This window comes from Oryx dammah, unplaced genomic scaffold (genome assembly GCF_014754425.2).
Source record: "Oryx dammah isolate SB20612 unplaced genomic scaffold, SCBI_Odam_1.1 HiC_scaffold_1, whole genome shotgun sequence".
NCBI classification, from domain to species: domain Eukaryota; kingdom Metazoa; phylum Chordata; class Mammalia; order Artiodactyla; family Bovidae; genus Oryx; species Oryx dammah.
The window spans coordinates 51,244,768-51,265,906 of NW_024070185.1; the positions used below are offsets into that span (position 1 = coordinate 51,244,768).

General features: G+C 39.8%; 1 protein-coding gene across 2 annotated transcripts in view; it reads left to right on the forward strand.

The window, feature by feature from the left end:
• Nucleotides 1–21,139, forward strand: part of PCSK5 (proprotein convertase subtilisin/kexin type 5) — a 513,187-nt gene that overhangs the window by 85,924 nt on the left and 406,124 nt on the right. For both annotated transcript variants that reach the window (XM_040256508.1, XM_040256430.1), the window contains exon 3: nucleotides 8,624–8,737. In XM_040256508.1, the coding sequence (XP_040112442.1) occupies nucleotides 8,624–8,737 (114 nt within the window). The remainder of the gene's footprint in view (nucleotides 1–8,623; nucleotides 8,738–21,139) is intronic.

The window sequence follows — 21,139 nt, forward strand, 5'->3', positions numbered from 1 at the left end:
AATGCAGACTTTCACTGAATTCTCTGATTCTTTCACTAATTAACTCTGATTTCTTAATCAGTATTTGAGAAAACTTTGGGGATATGTTGGCTTCAGATTTTAAGGTTTAGAAGTAGCTCGTCAGTGCTAAATCATCTCCATCAGTCCCTTATTTCCAAAGAAAAAAAGTGCATAGCCAATATTCCCTTAAGTAGGACTTTTTGTTTGTTTGTTTTCAAAGTCAGAAGAAAACCTAGGAGAGAAATCCCTTTGTGCTCCGTTTCCCTGTTTTGTCAAAGCTAATAAAAATTGTGAAATATGGAAGCACACATATTTGTTTCCTGGTATCTGCTTCATCGAGTCATAAAAGTAGTAATATAATTTACTGTATTCCTTTCTAAATATTCATCTTGCATCTGCAGAGAATGACTTAAGGTCATCTGTCCACAGGAGCACCTGCCTCAGCTCTGTATTGCATTTAACACTAACTTTTTATTCTCAGTCAAATCAGAGATAGACCACATACAGAGAGAAATTTCAAAGCCAGATGAGAGAGAGTAGAGAGCGTATTTAGTCTGTCTTCTATTATTACAGATAAAAGAGGCCCACAAAGATTTTGCAAGGTCACACAGGTGGCTGGTGGCGAATCTGAGATTATAAACCAAGTTCCCCAAATTCCAACCCATCTTCTCTTATTTACCCATCTTTTCTCAATATTGACTGTGTTATAACATACATTAAAACCACCTAAGGTACTTTTTATATACTATGTTTATCCTTATTGCTTTTAAAATATGTTATAATTTAGATATTTGTTACATTTGATATTATAGGATTATATAATAGTAACCAGTGGAACATGTTAAAGGAAATTTAAAATCCTTTGTATAGATAACATACTTACATAGGTCAAAAGTAACAAGATATTAAAGGGTCAGCAGTAAACGGTTCCCCTCGTGTTCCTAGATCTCAACCCAACCACCTAGTTCAACCCCCACCCACCGATCCCCAACAGGCCAGGAAAGCAGCCAGTGTTATCAGAGTTCTCTGTGTATAGCAATGACCTCAGAGAGGGGCAAAAATTGTATCTTTTATAGTCTGTGGTACTTTCCTTTTTTTTTTCCCCCATCTTAGGCTACATCATGGGGACTATTCTCTGTCAAGACATAAAGCCCATTTCATTATCTTTTAGGGTTGCATTGTACCCCACTGTGTTGATGTGTTGTTATTTAGTTAATTAATCTCTGTCAGTATCTATTCAGGTTGTTTACTACTTCAGTTGTTACTAGAAGTGCTTCAGTAAATAGCCTTGCATTTTGATATGTGTCAATAAAAATGGAGGGCAGCAGAAATTAATGTAACATTGTAAATGAACTATACTTAAATACAGTATTTTTTTAAATGTAAGGTAAATTTCTAAAAACTGAATGACGTCTTCTTAGGGTTTTTGTAGGTCATGTCCGGTTACTCTCCACAGAGCTGGATAGATTTCCATTCCCATCCCATTATGTGAGGATGACCGTTTTGCATTCCTCACTAGTAAAATGTCTTCGGCATTTAGAATGTTTATATCCAAAAGGTGAGATGTGAAAAGCTTGACCTTTGACTTGCTTTTTTGTATTTATATTCATGAGGTTAGGCATGTTTTTATATGTTAAGGAAACTTGATTTACACTTTCCACTATTATTGTACTATTCTCTTTACCTGTTTTCCTATTGCTTTTTTCTCTTATTGAGTGTAGGAACTCTTTATATCTAAGGGAAAGAGCATTTTATCTATGGTTGTTGTTGCTGTTGTTCAGTCAGTCAGTTGTGTCCAGCTCTTCGCGACCCCATGGACTACAGCACGCCAGGCTTCCCTGTCCTTTACTGTCTCCTGGAGCTTACTCAAACTCATGTCCATTGAGTCAGTGATGCCATTCAACCATCTCATCTGTCATCCCCTTCTTTGCCTGCCTTCAGTCTTTCCCAGCATCAGGATCTTTTCTAAAGAGTCAGCTCTTCCAAACAAGTAGCCAAAGTATTGGAGCTTCAGCTTCAGCATTAGTCTTTCCAATGAATATTCAGAGTTGATTTCCTTTAGGATTGTCTGATTTGATCTCTTGCAGTCTCACTAGTCTTCTCCAGCACAACAGTTTAAAGGCATCAATTCTTTGATGATCACCCTTCTTTATGGTCTAACTCTTACCTCCATACATGACTGCTGAAAAATCATAGCTTTGATTAGACGGACCTTTGTCAGCAAATTAACATCTCTGCTGTTTGATATGCTGTCTAGGTTTGTCATAGCTTTTCTTCCAAGGAGTAAATGTCTTTTAATTTCATGGCTGCAGTCACCATCTGCAGTTATTTTGGAGTCCAAGAAAGTAAAGTCTGTCGCTGCTTCCACTGTTTGCCTATCAATTTCCCATGAAGTGATGGGACCAGATGCCATGATCTGTTTTTTGAATGTGGAGTTTTTTTGTGTGTGTTTTTTAGATATTTATTTTTGGCTGTGTGGGTCTCATTGCTCTAGGTGCAGTGAACAGGGGCTACTCTCTAGTTGTGATACATGGGCTTTTAGTTGTGGTGGCGTCTTTTGTAGCGGAGCACAGGTTCTAGGGCCTGGGGGCTTCAGTAGGCGCAGCTCATGGGCTCGGTAGTTGTGGTGCCTGAGCTTAGTTGCTCTTGGCAATTGGGATCTTCCCGAACAGGAATCAAACTCGCGTCTCCTACATTGGCAGGTGTAGTCTTTACCACTGAGCCACCAGGGAAGCCCAGATGTTGAGTTTTAAGTCAGCTTTTTCACTCCTCTTTCACCTTCACCAAGAGGCTCTTTAGTTCCTCTTTGCTATATGTTTCTCTAATTTGTCTTTACCTTGTTTATGAAGTAATTTTTGCCATGCCATATTTATGCTTTATTTAGTTGAATTTATCAATTTTTCCAAATCACTTTTTTAATTTGTATTGTATGTAAACAAACATCATTCACTCTCAGGTTATTTCCTAAAATCTCCTAAAAAAATGTGTTTCTTATGGTACTTTTATGGGATTATTTGTTTACTTTTAATATGATTCATTTGGAATTGATCCTAATGATTAAAATGTGGGAATGGTTTAAATCTTATTTTTCCCCCAGTTGTTTGGTGTTTCAGCATCATTTATAAAGTACTCTGTTTTTCCCCATTGATTTATGATAGCAACCTTATGACTTAATCTAGTCTTGCATATTTTCAGTCAGTTTGTTGACTTTCCGTCCCATTCAATTGATATAGATATTTATGTCGGTAGTTATTTCAGTCATTAGCTATAATATCTAAAGGGAAGATTTTTCCTCACTGTGGGATGCATTTTTAAAGTGACACTATATATTTTTTCAATTTCAGTTTTATTGAGGCATAATTGACTTTTAAAACTATAAAACTGTACATCATTGTGATTTGATATATTTGATCTATTGAAAGGATTTCTCCCTTCTAGTTATTAATAATTAACACATCCATCACTGCCCATATTTATCTTTTTTTGGTGAGAACATTTAAGTTCTACTTTCTCTTTTAACAAATTTCTATTATACAATATAGTGTTATCAGCAATAGTCACCATATTATTCCTTAGACCCTCAGACCTTATTCATCTTACAACTGAAAGTTTATATCTTTTACCAGCTTCTCCCTATTTCCCCCATTACCCCCAACCCCTGGCAGCCACATTTTCTATATTGTTTATGAGTTTGACTCTTTTTTTTAGATTCCACATGCGTCTGTCTTTCTTGTAACCCCACCATGGATTTTCTGTTTGTGTTTTGTGATTAGCTATATAATGGGCTTCCCAGGTGGCACTAGTGGTGGAGAATCCACCTGCCAGTGCAGGAGATACAAGAGACGTGGCTTTGATCCCTGGGTCGGGAAGATCACCTGGAGTAGGAAATGGTGCCCCACTCCAGTATTCTTGCCTGGAAAATTCCAGGGACGGAGGAGCCAGGAGGGCTACAGTCCGTGGGGTCGCAGAGTCAGACACGACTGAGCACACACATACTGTCATATGTAGATAACACAGATTCATAGGATAACATCCTTTTCTCTGATTGGTGACAGATTTCCTTCCTGCTGTATATAGTATCAGAAAGTTGGTAAATTCCAAAATCAGGAGATATGCGTTCAGCTGAGACTGTAGGTAGGCTTCCCGTAATCATCCATTAGCGTGCTTCGCTTGACATGTAAAACTAACAGAAGCAAACATGTTTCAACAAAGATCCTGGAGTGGCAAATGTCCACTGTTCATGTGGACCATCTCGGCAGTAAATTCTGAATATAGGGAGGGAGTGTCCTTAACACCATGTACCACACATGCGGTGAAATTGGGAGGCTAGACTGATTTCACAGGACTGAAGTTTGAAGTTTTTTTAACTCTGACTTTAATGTAGATTCATAATATATAGGAAATAGAACACTTAGAAGTTAAACCAGTGAGGGAAAGCACACTGTTTTCCGTTTTTCCTGGGCTGGCCGTAGTTTTATGAAAATAAATTTCTAAGTGGCTTTTCTTTGCGTTGGGCTTCTTGTCAAGAGGTGAAACCTGTATAACACATTACGTCTGAGTTTTTTTTTTTTTTTTTTTTTTAAGGTCTCAAGGACAGACATATGGATAATGGTTTAAAAATATAAATATGGTCTTTCCAGTCATAGAAATCTTCTGCCCCAAGAGGTGCTTTTCCCACTTTCCCAAAAATGTAGGGCTCAGGACTCATAAAGCACCAAAGCAAAATACATGGTATTTGACACTAAAAAAAAACCCAGCTGTGCTTTTCTTGAGTTTTGCAGCCCTATGATCAGGCAGAGTGACTTATAGTCAAATGTAGGTGCCAGTTTGCTGTGTTACCTTCTAGCCACTGAGTCCTGTAACTAAGCGTTTTTGTTTGGTAAAATTACAGAAGAGATGGTGCTTGGTGAGATACTTTGTTCTATTTTCGTACCTATAGTTCATCTAGGAAAATGACTGTCACTTGCTTTTCTCAGATACTTATCCTATTTATCTATTTCTCTGTGTGTGTATACATAAGGAGAAATACATACTTACAGTGTCATTGTAGAGACAGCTATTCACCCCTACCTCACTGTAGACTTGTCCTGAGCTTGAGTCATTTCATTATTGGGTCCTCACGAGATTTAATGTCTGATTTGTAAACACAGAGACATTGGCAGTTCAGAATTTATGGAGGCTCTCTTAGGAAAGACCACCAGCAATATAGGGTTAGTTTGAAAACCATTCTGTCCAAATGGATCTTACCAATTGTTCAAATATGAACTAGTTCAATCTTATTGGGGTAAATCTTATAGACAGGACTATAAGAATTATAAATATAATTTGCATAGTCAAAATTTTCATGAATGATCTATTTAGTATAGTGATAGATCCTCCATCAGATGTCATTTATGAAGATAACATTTTTATGAAGTGAAGAACTGTAGAATAATTGCTAAATATTCTTTGGTAAAATTAAGTCCTTCAGAGGCAAAGATTATTCTTAGTCATCTTTGTATTCCCAGCCCAATGTCTGGTATTGAATAGGCACTTACTGCATATTGAATGAATAAATGAGTGAAAGAAACTCATTCCTTAGATTGTCTGAAATAGATCAAAATATTTCCTTGAAATAGACAAAATACATGCATGCCCATGCTTGCTGCTCTACTTTAAGAAGGAAGTTGATTTTGTTCTGTGTTTTTAGAAACATGGTCACTTTGGAAATTAGTCTCTTCATTAAAAAAATTATACACATTTTTAATGACACATTAGTTTCAATGTGATTTCTGAACAGCAGTCTCTTGAAATAAAGCAAAAACAAAATCCCTGTTAGCTTGCCTTGAAACTATTGTTCAATAGTTTAAAGAAATAATTTGTAATACCTTTTATCTGGGCTTCCCTAGTGGCTTAGAGTGTAAAGAATCTGTTTGCAATACAGGAGACCCAGGTTTGATCCCTGGGTCAGGAAGATCCCCTGGAGAAGAGAACAGCAATCCATGCCAGTGTTCTTGCCTGGAAAAATTCCAGGGACAGAGGAGTCTACCAGGCTACAGCTCAAGGGGTTGCAAAGAATCATACACGACTGAGCAACTAACACAACACATCTTTTATTTAGTGTATACACGTGTGTCTGTGTGTGTATGTGCATGTGTGTAAGTGATGCAGAATGATTCAGTGCCAGAGAGTCACTTGGTCTACATTAATTAAAACAGTAACAGAAAACTTTCATTTTCCAGAATATTATTTTCATTTATTGACTTTGTACTCATAATTTTGCTTAAATAACCTATCAGAGAAGGTACTTATATGATGTTGAGCTGTTGATCCTAATCATAAATAGATCTTATATTTATTTGGGAGGCTATGTGATTCTGTTTGCCTTGTTAGTGATATAACTAAGAATTCACTATTTAAATTCATCTTGCACACCAGATTGTTATTCAGTCACTAAGTCATGTCTGACCTTTTGCAACCCAATGGACTGTAGCCTGCCAGGCTTCTCTGTTCTTGGAGTTTTTCAGGCAAGAATAATGGAGTGGGTTACTATTTGCTTCTCCAGGGGATCTTCCCAACCAGAGATCGAACCCACATCTCCTGTGTCTCCTGTATTAACAGGTGGAGTCTTTACCACTGAGCCACCAGGGAAGCCCTCCGATATTTTGTTGAATAATATTTTCCAATATGAGAATTGTAGAAATTTATTAGTTGGGCTTTTGGCCTTAGTATCCTTGGGTTGGGAAGATCCCCTGGAGGAGGAAATGGCAACCAAATCCAGTGTTCTTGCCTGGAAAATCCCATGGACAGAGCCTGGTGGGCTATAGTCCATGGGGTCACAAAAGAGTCGGACACAACTTAACGGGTAAACAACAACAAACCTTGTTTATAGCCATGCATTTTGAGTGTATTCATTTCTCCTTTAATATTTCTTCTCCTCCAGTAATCTTTGAAATAGGAAGGTTTTAAAGTCATTTTTGAATGGTATGGGTATAGAATCACAGTAGTGGACAATAACATCTCCATCGCTCTGTTTTTAATTCCTTTATGGAGAATACAGATAAATGGTGGAAGGAAACATTTTAGAATAGTATGACTAAATTAGCTATGGAAAGAAGAAATCAACAAAAGAGAACTTAGGAACAAATTGTAGAATGCCACCTGGGCTGATATTACATTTGAGATGCTCTGTTCAAAATGAAATATGCTTATTTTTATGTTGCCATAATGATTTCCTATTTTTTCAAATACCCCCATTCATACCCATATCATTTAGGTTACAAATCTGTATCAAACTCAAAAATTCCCTAATGTTTAAGCATAAGTTGAGGCTAAATGTTAAGACCTTCTCAAACGTAGAGGTTTTGAATTTTGGAGCTGGCAGAGAACCTGTGACTCAGGAAAGTGATGATTCCCACTTTATGCCAGAAACAGGCCTAGTAGGGCTTTGATTTTCTGATTACCCAAATAGTGCTTTTCCCACCACTCTGTTGTGGATAGCCATTTAAAAAAAATTTTGATCCTAGAGCATTTGATCCCTGGATAGTTTGATGTGTAATCCTAGAACACTGAAATTTTTAATATAAAATTTGGCCTATGGGCCAAATCCAGCCTCCCATGTGTTTTTATTTACTGTTTTATTGGAACATCAGTTAAGTCGCTCAGTCGTGTCTGACTCTTTGCGACCCCATGAATCGCAGCACGCCAGGCCTCCCTGTCCATCACCAACTCCCAGGGTCCACCTAAACCCATGTCCATTGAGTCAGTGAGGCCATCAACCATCTCATCCTCATCATCCCTTCTCCTCCTGCCCTCAATCTTTCCCAGCATCAGGGTCTTTTCAAATGAGTCAGCTCTTCACATCAGGTGGCCAAAGTATTGGAGTTTCAGCTTCAAAATCAGTCCTACCAATGAACACCCAGGACTGATCTCTTTTAGGATGGGCTAGTTGGATATCCTTGCAGTCCAAAGGACTCTCAAGAGTCTTCTCCAACACCACAGTTCAAAAGCATCAATTTTTCTGTGCTCAGCTTTCTTTATAGTCCAACTGTCACATCCATACATGACTACTGGAAAAACCATAGCCTTGACTAGACAGACCTTTGTTGACAAAGTAATGTCTCTGCTTTTGAATATACTGTCTAGGTGGGTCATAACTTTCCTCGCAAGGAGTAAGCATCTTTTAACATAGTTAGACCCATTTATTTATTTACCGTCTATGGTGCTACAGTGGCAGAGTGAGTAGTTATAGCAGAGATTGTATTACCTGCAGAGCTGAAGATATTTATTATCTGGACCTTCAGAGAAGAAGTTTGCCAGCCGTTAGTCAGGATGAATAAATCAGTTTTTAAAACTAACACAACTGATTTAAAATAAATTGGGAGTTAAATGTGCTTTCTGAAAAAGTTTTAAGGGGTTGGCACATTGTTGAGAAATATGAATGATCTTTCATAAAAGAATGCAAAACCTACCTGCCTTAAAAAATAGAACCAGGGTTTCTAGGGACTCTCGAAGCCCCTGGACTTAGATTCTAGTCTCCAGAATGAAACCTGTGACACATAGCATGGGAACTGTCTCAGACTGTCATTGTTGTTGTGCTAACCCAGATGGAACTTGAACACTCACCAAATGTCCTTCTTGGCAGGTGGAGTGGATCCAACAACAAGTGGTAAAAAAACGGACCAAGAGGGATTATGACTTCAGCCGCGCCCAGTCCACTTACTTCAATGATCCCAAGTGGCCAAGCATGTGGTATATGGTGAGTTCGGCTGCCCAGGGCCAGTGGCATCCTGTTGTGTGTTCAGCAATGTTGGGACCAGGAAGACAGAGAAACAATGAGCAGGGACTTTTTCCTGTTTCAGGACCCACCACTGGAGGTGGGTTATTGGCCCGTGCTATTTTCTGGATCTTTTTTGAAGTTAACTCTCTGGTTCTAAGGAAGAAGAGGGAAATTCTGATCCTGAAGGTGTTTCTATTTGAAATCTTACTCTCTGTAGTAGCTTTGTAAGTTTGGGTCAGAAGATGGGGAAATAATATAAAGGGCAGACACCCTGAGACTTAGCAATAGTTATGTTCACCTCTGGTACACATCAACTCTACTCTGAAACCAGTCTGGTTAATGAATACTGGCTCTTGGAAATCATTGAAATGACTTTGTTGGTAGGTAACAGATTCCTAACCTGAGTTATCTAAATGTACCTTCTCACTTTGGGTAACAATTTATAAAAACTAGACTAGGAAAAAAATAGTTGAAAAGTGTTTGACTTGTAGCTAGTTCAGTGGTTCAAGCCCACTCCAGTATTCTTGCCTGAAAAATCCCATGGACAGAGGAATTTACCTGGTGGACTACAGTCCAAAGAGTTGCAAAGAATCAATCATATGTGACTGAGCATGCACACAGTGGTTAAGCAAAAACTTTCAGCAAGGGAAACTTAATGTGTTGGGAAGGATGATCTAGAAATTCACTTGATGTTGCCTCCTTTGAAAATTTACTTCTCAAATATGTTTTATGTTTGTGATCCCTGAAAAATTGACTAGAATATGATACTTTATCATGAAATTTATATGTTATCAATTTGCTCTATAATCTGCAGAAAGACCTTAACTTAAAAAAATTTTTTTTGAAAATCTTTATTATAAATTATTGCAAGGATTATTTCCCCCAGTCTACCTTATTTTTTGCAGTCCCTGACCCTGCTTCTCTATACATCCATTGCATTCCAAATATGTGTCTCATGCTTTTCTGCCTCCTTGCATTTCATTCCTTCTTCCCAGAGTGGCCTTCTGTCCTGTCCCGCCTCCTCAGGTCAGAATTCTCCATCCCTCAGAGCCCACACCTTAGGCTGACTGTATCATGTCTCCCATGTTCTCGTCTGTCACTGTTTGTCCTTCTGCTCTCCTGGGCCCGCTGTCTTTGCCATTTGTGACATCCTCCCCTTGGCGCTTTATTTTATAGTTTTCATTGTATTTTTAAATCGCCTCTGTTACTTTGTTTGTGGGGGTCACTTACATCCTCCCATCTGAGAATGTAGCCTAGCACCTAGCAACACTAGGAATCTGTGTTCATTTGGAGATGGGTGAATGTGGCTGGCATTTCTCCCAGTTTCCCTCCTCTTAGTCTTACCCAGAAGTGGAAGGTTGTGGAAAGATTTTGGACCCCAACCAGAGTTTTACACAGAAACCTCTTTCATGCATAAGGGGAAATAAAGGAGCCGTAAAGCTAAGTTGAAAGGGAGATGAGACTCAAAATAGCATTTGAGTAGAAATCACCTGAGGGGACCCTGATGCTGGGAAAGATTGAAGGCAAAAGGAGAAGGGGGCGGCAGAAGATGAGATGGTTAGATAGCATTACCGACTTAATAGACGTGAGTTTGAGCAAACTCTGGGAGATAGTGGAGGACAGGGGAGGCTGGCATGCTACAATCCACCGAGTCACAAATAGTCAGACATGACTTAGTGACTAAACAACAACAATGAGGGGACAGTGAGACACTTGCCAGCTTATTAGCTCCAAGACCAAGAAAGAATGAACCACAGGGGAAGGCATTAGAGGGAGTGTTAGCAGGCGCTCAGGAGCATTTGTGTATGGTGACAAGATGATAAGGATGTAATAGGATTAAGAAGTAGAATGGAAGCAACATCCCCTTAGCACCTCTCTTCTTAAGGCCCAGGGGCAGTGAGACCCTCTTAGACTTGCATTTGTTTTTTGCAAGAAAGAACCACCTTGCTATCCACACGTCCCAGTGTGCAGTGCAGGTGGACCGCAACTCTCCCTGACCCTCTTGCCACTCCAGCAGGCCAGGTTGAGCTGTTGCAGGAGCCACGGTCAAGGTGACTCCAAAGATTTCAGTGTGTATAGGGGAAGATCTCCTTACACCCGAGAACCTCTGCCATTTCTTCGGAAATTCTCTTTTTGATGTGAGGAAAGGTTAAGAGGGAAGAGCTTTTGTTTGGCTCTTTAAAATACTGGATGTTTTTCAACACATACTTGATGGTAATAATTCACATAGATCACGTTCGTTGAGCACTTAGCACATGCCAGGCAAGGTGCTTATACTTTAATGTTTTTATAATGTAGTTTAAACAGATGTGTGTTTAATACTGGCCCTGTGTTATAAGAGTTAGGAATCCAAGGCTCATAAAATTTAGATCATTTGCCTAAGATCACCCAACCTGAAAGTGGTGAAACAGAGATGCCAAACCAGGCAGGTTGACGCGAGTCCACAGAATGAACATGGCATCGTATCCCCACCCTTCTACTATTAACAAACAACTGTAAGCGAGACACTACAGCCCTCCAGAAACTTCTAATCTGTCCATGGAGAAATGACTGAAGTTCAAGGAAGAATCATGGGTGCCATGTAGGATGGGCTAAGTGTCTTGAGAGCAGCGAAAGCTCTTCAAAGCTTCCTATTAACTACATACTTTTTCCTTAATGAAAGCAATGGGAAATTGGTTACACACCTATGTTTATGTTGCTAGTACTGACAGAATTGAAGTCAGAACTTCAAGTCTGCAAACGTGGATTTAGTTCCCCTTACTTCGCTTATATGGCCATGGTTGAATCACTTAAACTCTTGTTAACTAGAAAATAAGAGTGTCTAGCTCTTAAGTTGAGTCAGTGACTGCTGTGTAACAAATCACAGAACTTAGTTTTTAAGAACGAGATCTCCTGAGTTCTGTGGGTCAGGCATGCAGAGAGGGCCCAGTGCTGATGACTTCTCTGTTCAGTGAAGTCTGGGGCTTCAGTTGGAAGACTCAGAATTGTGACTGGAGTTGGAGGATCCACTGACAAGGTCACATGGCTGGTTCTTCTCCACCTGGGCCTCACTAGAGGGCTGCTTGAGTGGCTCCTTGACATGGCTCTATCCTCCCCCAGGGCAAACGATCTAAGAGGTTGTGTCAGAGGTGGTGATGTCTTTTTATGATCTAATCTCAGAAGTTACTTCTGTAATTTTCTGTTGACCACATGTTTGAACTCTAATTCAGTGTAAGAGGGGACTACATAATGGTGTGTGTGCTAGGAGGCGAGACTGGTTAGGAAGCTGCCTACCATAACTAAATGAAATACTACATGGGAAACATTTCGCACAGTGCCTGGCAGTAGAAGACTCTTTAAAATAAATTATAATTGTTGTTCTTTTTTTGAATTACAATACATGCTATCTTCCTTTTATCTGTTTTCATTGCTACAGTTGAAAAAGGGTATGATCATATGTGCAGTGGACACCCTTCAGAGCGCTCAGTGACGTGTCATTGACACTGTTGAGATACACTGCTGATTTCCTCCTTCCTTTTTCTGAGCCCGGGGCCCTGCTGCAGTGTTTTTTGAGGGTTACTTGGCGAACCTCCATAGGGTCCTGCCTTCAGCTCGTTAGCCTAGGCCTGGTCCTGTCAGTCTATATTTATCACAGGAGAACAGAGATTAAAGAATGGCATGAAGTGTGCCTGAGTGTCTCTTTTAATTAAGTTAAAAGCTTTACCCCTGTCGCTCCTCCCCTTGGAAACTGGTCTGTGAAACCATTATGTCCAGCCTTGAGGCCTGGGTAGTATATTCAGGGAAAGGTGCATTTACAAGAGTTTGTTATGGAGACAATGGCTGGCTAATTACTCCTCTGACCTGAAATCCTGTGCTCAGGCTTCCAGGAGCTGGCAGGGTCCAGTCCTAGAAACAGAACTCGCTTCTCATTGCATTGACAGACTCCAGCATCTCCTCTTTGTGAGCATGGTGGGAAGTGCTGAGGATTTAGGAAAACATGATCTGTACTTCCTTCAAACATCAGTAAGGCAGAAGAGGAATATGTAAGTGCCAATGAATTTGCTGGACCAACAATTCTGCCCTGAAGGTGTCTCTGGGATCATGTGCATACACCCAGCGAGCTTTGGGTTCTAGTTTTTGCTTATAGATTTGCTTCTTCTGTTAAAATGTCCTGACTAGTAATGGATGCCCAAGCTTGGGTCCCCCTATAAGAGATTTTTATTTTTGGTATAGAGGAGGGCTCAGGTAGCAAGATTTCATAAGAATCTCCTGGTAAGTCTAGTAGGCAGCCAGGAATCCTGAGTTATTTATTCACTGCCCACATCTGGGATAAATCCTCAATGAATGCTAATGAAATAAATAGATGAGTAAACTGGATATCAATGATCATCTTCATAGTTGAGAAAATAATCATCTGTGTCAAACATTTTGCCAAACTTTCATGTGTACAGTATTGCAGTGAGTTGGGACCTATTATTGTCTTCATTTTAGGGCTTTCTAGGTGGCATAAGAGGTGGAGAACCTGCCTGCCAATGCAGGTGATGCAAGAGATGTGGGTTTGATCCCTGGGTTGGGAAGATCCCCTGGAGGAGGGCATGAAAATCCACCCCAGTATTCTTGGCTGGAGAATCCCGTGGGACAGAGGAGCCTGGCAGGCTACACTCCACAGGGCTGCATAGAGTCAGACATAACTGAAGTGACTTAGAGCACACACATGGATTGTCTTCATTTTACACTGAAGAAATTACAAAAGAGACAAGTAACTTGTCCACACTCACACTGTTTACCAGTGGGCAGATCCTGTTATTTGAACCCAGTCACTCTGACTTCAGAGGCTAGACTTCCAACTGTTGTGTCACTGGACTTCATACTAATGGCATCACAAATCACCTGGAAGGATTACTGCCCACCCCTCTCAGGCCTCCCAATGGAAATTTGGGAATTTGCATTTCTAACAAGCTAGTGAAGGTGATGGAATTTTAGTTGAGCTATCAAGCAGAGACATTACATTGTCAACAAAGGTCTGTCTAGTCAAGGCTATGGTTTTTCCAGTAGTCATGTATGGATGTGAGAGTTGGACTGTGAAGAAAGCTGAGCACCAAAGAATTGATGCATTTGAACTGTGGTGTTGGAGAAGACTCTTGAGAGTCCCTTGGACTGCAAGAAGATCCAACCAGTCCATCCTAAAGGAGATCAGTCCTGGGTGTTCATTGGAGGGACTGAGGTTAAAGCTGAAACTCCAATACTTTGGCCACCTCACGCAGAGAGTTGACTCATTGGAAAAGACCCCGATGGAGGAGAAGGGGCTGACAGACGATGAGATGGCTGGATGGCATCACCGACTAAGTGAACATGAGTTTGGGTAGACTCCGGCAGTTGGTGATAGACAGGGAGGCCTGGTGTGCTGTGGTTCATGGGGTCGCAAAGAGTCGGACACGACTGAGCAACTGAACTGAACTGCAATCCTAAAAGATGATGCTGTGAAAGTGCTGCACTCAATATGCCAGCAAATCTGGAAAACTCATCAGTGGCCACAGAACTGGAAAAGGTCAGTTTTCACTCCAATCCTAAAGAAAGGCAATGCCAAAGAATGTTTAAACTACCGCACAATTGCACTTATCTCACACACTAGCAAAGTAACACTCAAAACTCTCCAAGCCAGACTTCAACAGTACATGAACTGTGAACTTCCAGATGTTCAAGCTGGATTTAGAAAAACCAGAAGAACCAGAGATCAAATTGCCAACATCCGCTGGATCATCAAAAAAGCAAGAGAGTTCCAGAAAAACGTCTATTTCTGCTTTATTGACTGTGCCAAAGCCTTTGACTGTGTGGATCACAATAAACTGTGGAAAATTCTGAAACAGATGGGAAAGCACACCACCTGACCTGCCTCCTGAGAAATCTGTATGCAGGTCAGGAAGCAACAGTTAGAACTGGACATGGAACAGATTGGTTCCAAATCAGGAAAGGCTGTATGTTGTCAAGGCTGTATATTGTCACCCTGCCTATTTAACTTATATGCAGTGTACATCATGAGAAATGCTGGGCTGGAGGAAGCACAAGCTGGAATCAAGATTGCTGGGAGAAATATCAATAACCTCAGATATGCAGATGACACCACCCTTATGACAGAAAGCAAAGAAGAACTAAAGAGCCTCTTGATAAAAGTGAAAGAAAGTGAAAAAGTTGGCTTAAAGCTCAACATTCAGAAAAGTAAGATCATGATATCCAGTCCCATTACTTCATGGCAAATAGATGGGGAAACAGTGGAAACAATGAGAGACTTTGTTTTCTTGGGCTCCAAAATCACTGCAGATGGTGACTGCAGCCATGAAATTAAAAGACGCTTGCTCCTTGGAAGAAACGCTATGACTGACCTAGACAGCATATTAAAAAGAAGAGACATTACTTTACCAACAAAGGTCTGTCAAGTCAAAGCTATGGTTTTTCCAGTGGTCATGTGTGGATGTGAGAGTTGGACTATAACGAAAGCTGAGCACCGAAGAATTGATGCTTTTGAACTGTGGTGTTGGAAAAGACTCTTGAATCTTGGACTGCAAGGAAATCCAACTAGTCAATCCTACAGGAAATCAGCTCTGAGTGTTCATTGGAGGGACTGATGTTGAAGCTGAAACTCCAATACTTTGGCCACCTGATGTGAAGAACTGACTCATTAGAAAAGACCCTGATGCTGGGAAAGATTGAAGGCAGGAGGAGAAGGGGACAATAGAGTACAAGATGGTTGGTTGGCATCACCGACTCAATGGAGACGAGTTTGAGTAGGCTTCAGAAGTTGGTAATGGACAGGGAAGCCTGGTGTGCTGAAGTCCACGGGGTCGCAAAGAGTTGGACATGGCTGAGCTACTGAACTGAACAAGTTCCGAATTGATGCTGATTTTATTTGACTCTCAGGATCGCTTAGAGCTCTTCTTGCTCTAGCATATTTTCACCACGGGGTTTATGTGAACACAGCTGGCCTCCACCTCCCCATTATCAGTTGGAGGAAGAAGAGCTTTCAAAAAACTTAAGAGACACTTTAAAGCACCCTTGGTCAATTTAGCTTGTTTCTCTTGATCTTGTACATTTTTCTTACTGACAAAATTTTCTATCTGGGAAGCCAACAGCTTTAATATAAAAAGATATTTTCACTTTACTGGCACTGATTGAAAAGTGCCCTTGCCTAAAACAGTCTTTCAAGATGTTCCACAGACAAAGGATATCTGATGAGAAAGATTGTGAGAATCTGACCAAGTCTTCATGAACTTGGTGCAAGAGAAATGTTTTTAACATACAAAGCTGGTATAATGGGCCATTTTGATCCCCTGAATAAGATTCACTTTGATTCTAGAAAGAGCATGGCTAAGTAAGATGCCCCTTCAAGAATCTGAGAAGGCCAATTGAGCAAATTCAGGGAGTTAAATATTTTTTGTTACAAAATATTTAAGACATACAGAAATTTGAAAGAGAACCATAAATGCCAGTCCACCCATCCTCAATCTAAAGAATAGAATGTTATCTATACAGTTGAAGTCCCTTGTGAGCTGTGTCTTTATAGTGTCTGTTGATCCCTTACAGAGTTATGACAGATGCTGTATTTGAAATACAGGAGGAGATGGGAATTCTCCTTTGTTGGCAGGATGGTTCTCTTTATGGGAGGGATTATTCAATTTATAGTAGATTTTATATTTTCTGAAATCATCCTAAAGCATTTATACATGAAATTTGTACTCAGGCTATTGACAATGAGTCCCAAGAAGGCAACTTGGAAGTGAAACCTGAAGGAAGCTATAAGTTTAGCCAAATAGCTCTTTTATTTCTTTAGTCATGTAAATATTTTATTTCCTTAGGAACATGTTGTAGCACTGTACAGTATTTCTTGTCTAACTGTTAAGAACTAATACTGATTTTGAAGAAGCCCATAGTGAAGTATTAAAAAAAAATTTTTTTTTCCTGCCTTATAGAAGGCAAGCTCAATTCCAAAGGGAAAAGTAAAGAAAGCCCTGTGAAATCTTGCTATTTGACTCTCAAACTGGAGTAGTTGAGTATGACTGGCATCCTTAACACATAATTTTTTGTGATGAATATTGGGTGGCCTACTTAATATGCATTTTTAAAGCCAGGATTTAACAAATGGGCTCACTTTTTGATGCACTACCTCAAATTTCATGAAAACTCTCTGGGTGGGTTTTTTTTTTTTTTTTAAGGGAAAAAAAAAATCATATTTGTCGATCAGCAGAGTGAAAATTAACTGAGTTCGGCTGTGCGAGTGAGGCATATCTGCCAGAAACTATGAACTAGCTAGGATAGTAATTGTGAAAAATGATTGTAAGCCACATGGTTCTTTCTCAGCCAACTGGATGGTATTCAGTTCTCCAAGAGTGTGAGGCATTGCTGTTTCTGTGGTTGGCACACATTTTCCTAATGACTTATACTGTCATTTGACTCTAATAAAATCTGGTGGGGTTTGTGGCATTATTGTCCTGGCAGCTTGGAGATCATCCTTTTATGGCACCCCATTTAGCTGTTTTAATTGAAATTGCAACATGGTGTAAATCTGCAACCATGTGGCCCATCTTGACGCAAGCAGGAGGCCTTCTGAGAAAGGACGGACTCCAGCCAGGCAGCAAATGATTTCCTGGTAAGAACTACTGGGGGTTGAGATGTGGTTTTGGTGCAGTGATGTTTTGCTTCAGACTAACTCTGTGTCCTGTGGAAAGGTATTTTAGCTCTCTCACCCTTAGCTCATCTGAACAAATGAGGAATCTATACTAGGTGCTTTCTTGAGGTCATTCCCGCTTGAGCCTCCTCTAGGTCCACACTGCAAGTGGCACTAGAGATTGAATCTTAGGGAGACATGTACCACTACATCTTGATTTCCAGCTCAGACCTACCCTGTTCCTGACTGCTGTAGCCCATGCTTTTGTTTCATTACTGCTTCGATCTCAGCGTGTCCCCTTGTTGGGGTCCCTGAGACCACCCCCAGATTTGATGAGTCACTGGGAGGAGTCACATAATTCAGCAAAGAGTCATACAGCTATGATTTATTTCAGTGAAGGGATATAATGTGAAATCAGCAAAATGAAAAGCCACATGGGGCAAAGTCCAGGGGAAACCAGGCTGAAGCTTCCAAGAGACTTCTCTCAGTGGAGTAACAGGGGAAGCACTGAATTCCTCCAGCATGAACTGTGCCGTGAGTGACATGTTGGCGGCCAGGAAGCTCGTGAGGGCCTTGGTGCTCAGGGTTTTTACTGGGAGTTGGTCGTGTCGGTGCCCAGGGCCTTCTATGTACCCCAATTCCATTCTCTCGGAGGCATTCAGCACAACCATATTGTTTGTGTAACCAGCTTAGACACAGTGAGACAGTTTTACGAAGGAATGGTGAAAACTCTATCCCAAACCCAACTTCCCAGATGCCCACCAAGAGTCTTTGGGGAGCCAAACACATGAATGACTGAGCTGGAATTACGCTCCTCCCTCCTTTATTAGAACTTTGTGTTCACTGAAGGAATAAATGAACACCGAAGGAAAATGCTCATAAGTGATAATTCCAAGAAAAAGCAAACTTGAATCATAAGTGTAAGTCCATATTTGTTTTACAGCCTGAAAAATCCCTTCATGAAGGATAATGAACTCATATGAAGTCATCATTATTATCGTGAGTTATTTAGCAAGTTCCAATTACAGTTCTGCTGTTGGTACCCTCAATGGACTACCTACCCTCAACTGACTAGACAAACTGACCGTGAGATGGTTGTGGTGGAAGTCAGTATATTAGAGGTATTAGTGTTAGTCACTCAATCGTGTCTGACTCTTTGTGACCCCATGGACTGTAGCCCACCAGGCTCCTCTGTCCATGGAATTCCCCAGGCAAGAATTCTAGAGTGGGTAGCCATTCCCTTCTCCAGGGGATCTTCCCTATCCAGGGATCAAACCTGGGTCTCCTGCATTGCAGGAAGATTCTTTACTGTGAGTGACCAGGAAATACATTAGAGGTATTAAGTTAACCTATAATTAACTAGTTAAAGTAATTTTAGAAGAGGCCAGTAAAAAATCACTTTGGATAATATTCATTCTTGCCTGGGACAAATTATTACAACCTTTATTAATTTCCTTGAGCAAAATATAACTTATTCCATACTGGTAGTTCATCTTCTCAGCTTTACTTACAAAGAGTAAAAGTATGTCCATAGTCCGATCCTTTGGCCCTGATTCTAATATGATGAAGGTCTGTTAACAGAAAGAGTTGTTTTTATCAAGATTTTAGTAAGATTTTTCTTTAATTAGTAACTCATTTTCTGTTGGAGAGCTGATAGGATTGACCCTTGAGCTCACTTAATCTGTTGTTGTCTTAACATGTTGATTCAAGTTCATTTATGAAAGTTTCTCTGAATTCCTCATTTCTTATTTACTTCTCATCCTGTATTGGGATTAGTTCTAGTGATCAAGACACATTTTTTGGCTTATTTTTTATACATTTCTCTGCCAATAAATAGGGTTCTCTTAGTAAGTACTTCATAAATATTTATAGATATAAAATGAGAGAGTTGGTCATTTAGACATCTTTATTTTCCAGATTCACAGAACTGAGTTGGCTCTTCCTGAAAAATGATGGTGCATATTCAAATATCTTGTGTTGAGAATTCAAATTCTAAAGTTGTCTGAGACAGCGGAATCTGAAATGCTGTTTTTTCCTTAATTTTGGTTGGCAGTGAGCTTGACTGGGAAATTAATGGAGTAAAAGAAATAATTCTTAGCAATCCAATGATGAGAAGAATAGGAAAGAAGAAAACGCCTAAATTGTCTGGGGAAGAGAAAGTACTAGTCATCTTTTATTGAATGCACTTCCGTGTGTGTGTGTTTTTTTCCCCAGTTTCTCAAATGTTAAAAAAAAAAAAAAATTCCTTTGTAGACTATCTCAGCCTTGGGTATGGGATTGTAGGCCAGTGTAGATAATCTGGTATGCAAATCGTATGGACACCAAGAACTGCACCATACCAGATGAAGTGAAAGTATACTGAGACAAGTAGGATAAAACTAAGTTCCAGAAATAGGATTTGATTACTTAATTGAATAGGTCAGAATCAGATTGGGTTCACAATGCAAGAATGCTATTCTTGGTGGTAGACAATGTGGACAAAGTACAAAATGCATTCACTGATTATTCTTTCCTTGATTAAAAGGAGAACCTGATAAGAAACCTAATTTCTTCCCTTACTTTAAGAAAAACAAAAAACTATTCCATTTGGATGATATCTATTCAGATATTTAGTACAACATTTACGGAATAATCTCAAAGACTGCTTGGAAGAAATGTAGCTTTGGAGGGCTTTCTTTTCTCTCTCAGGTTTCTGATGAGGTGAATTTTGTCTCTTGTAAAAGCCTCCCAGGATAGACGTTCTGATCCAGACATACCAAATTAGCATGTCTGAAGCAAAGAAAAGAAAATTATGCCCAGGTAACAAGACTGTGTTCTCCTAATGATCTCTTTGCATGGTTTCCTGAAGATTAGTTAAATTAGTGTCTTAAAAACTTGATGTCTGGGTTTGTTACCTAGTGATAGAGAAACCATCCTTATGTTTTAGTGAACTCAAATTCAGCAGTAGTAGGTTAAACATAGCAGGTATACATATTTTTTAAAAATCATTCCTCTTCTGCTAAAATGTTTTATTTGACTATTCTCATTGTGCTTTCATGCCTGCTCTGTGGCCCAGGCCCTTCTGCTTAACATCCATGAACTATATGCAAGCACCCAGAAATAGTGCTGTGTATGTTTCTGCAATTAGCATCTTGAATCAGGAGGTCTTTAAGAAAAAGATATTAAAAAAGAAAAAGAAGCCCTCTCTTGTAGACCACCAGATTGGGATGGGCCTAAATAATAACTTCATCCAAGCCCTCAGCTCATGCTCAGTCCCACCTTGTGTATTTTCAGTTATCAGAAAAATATGCTATTTGGGCAGCCCTTTCTTTCCATAATGAACAGTTCAGTTCAAAAACACCTCCTTGCAGTTTATCAGAAACGTGGGTCTTTGTCACGCCACACACACCCGATGATTTAGATTCCAGATTGAGGATTACATCTGACCTCTGATTCACCAGCTCTCACTACAGATATTACAGAAAGTTTTTGAAATTTTGAAACAAAAGTAGAGATAAAATAGAATGAACACTCCTTTCCCATTACCAACTTCAAATAGTTACCAACTCAAGGCCCAGTATTCATTCATTTATTGCCCCCTCACTCCGATTTTCTCAAGGCAAATCACACATTTCATTTCCTTTCAGCCTTGAGTATTATAGTATTGGGTTGGTCAAAATATTTGTTTCGGTTTTTCCATAAGATATTACAGAAAAACCCGAATGAACATTCTAGTCAATCCAATATGTATGTCTGTAAGGAAA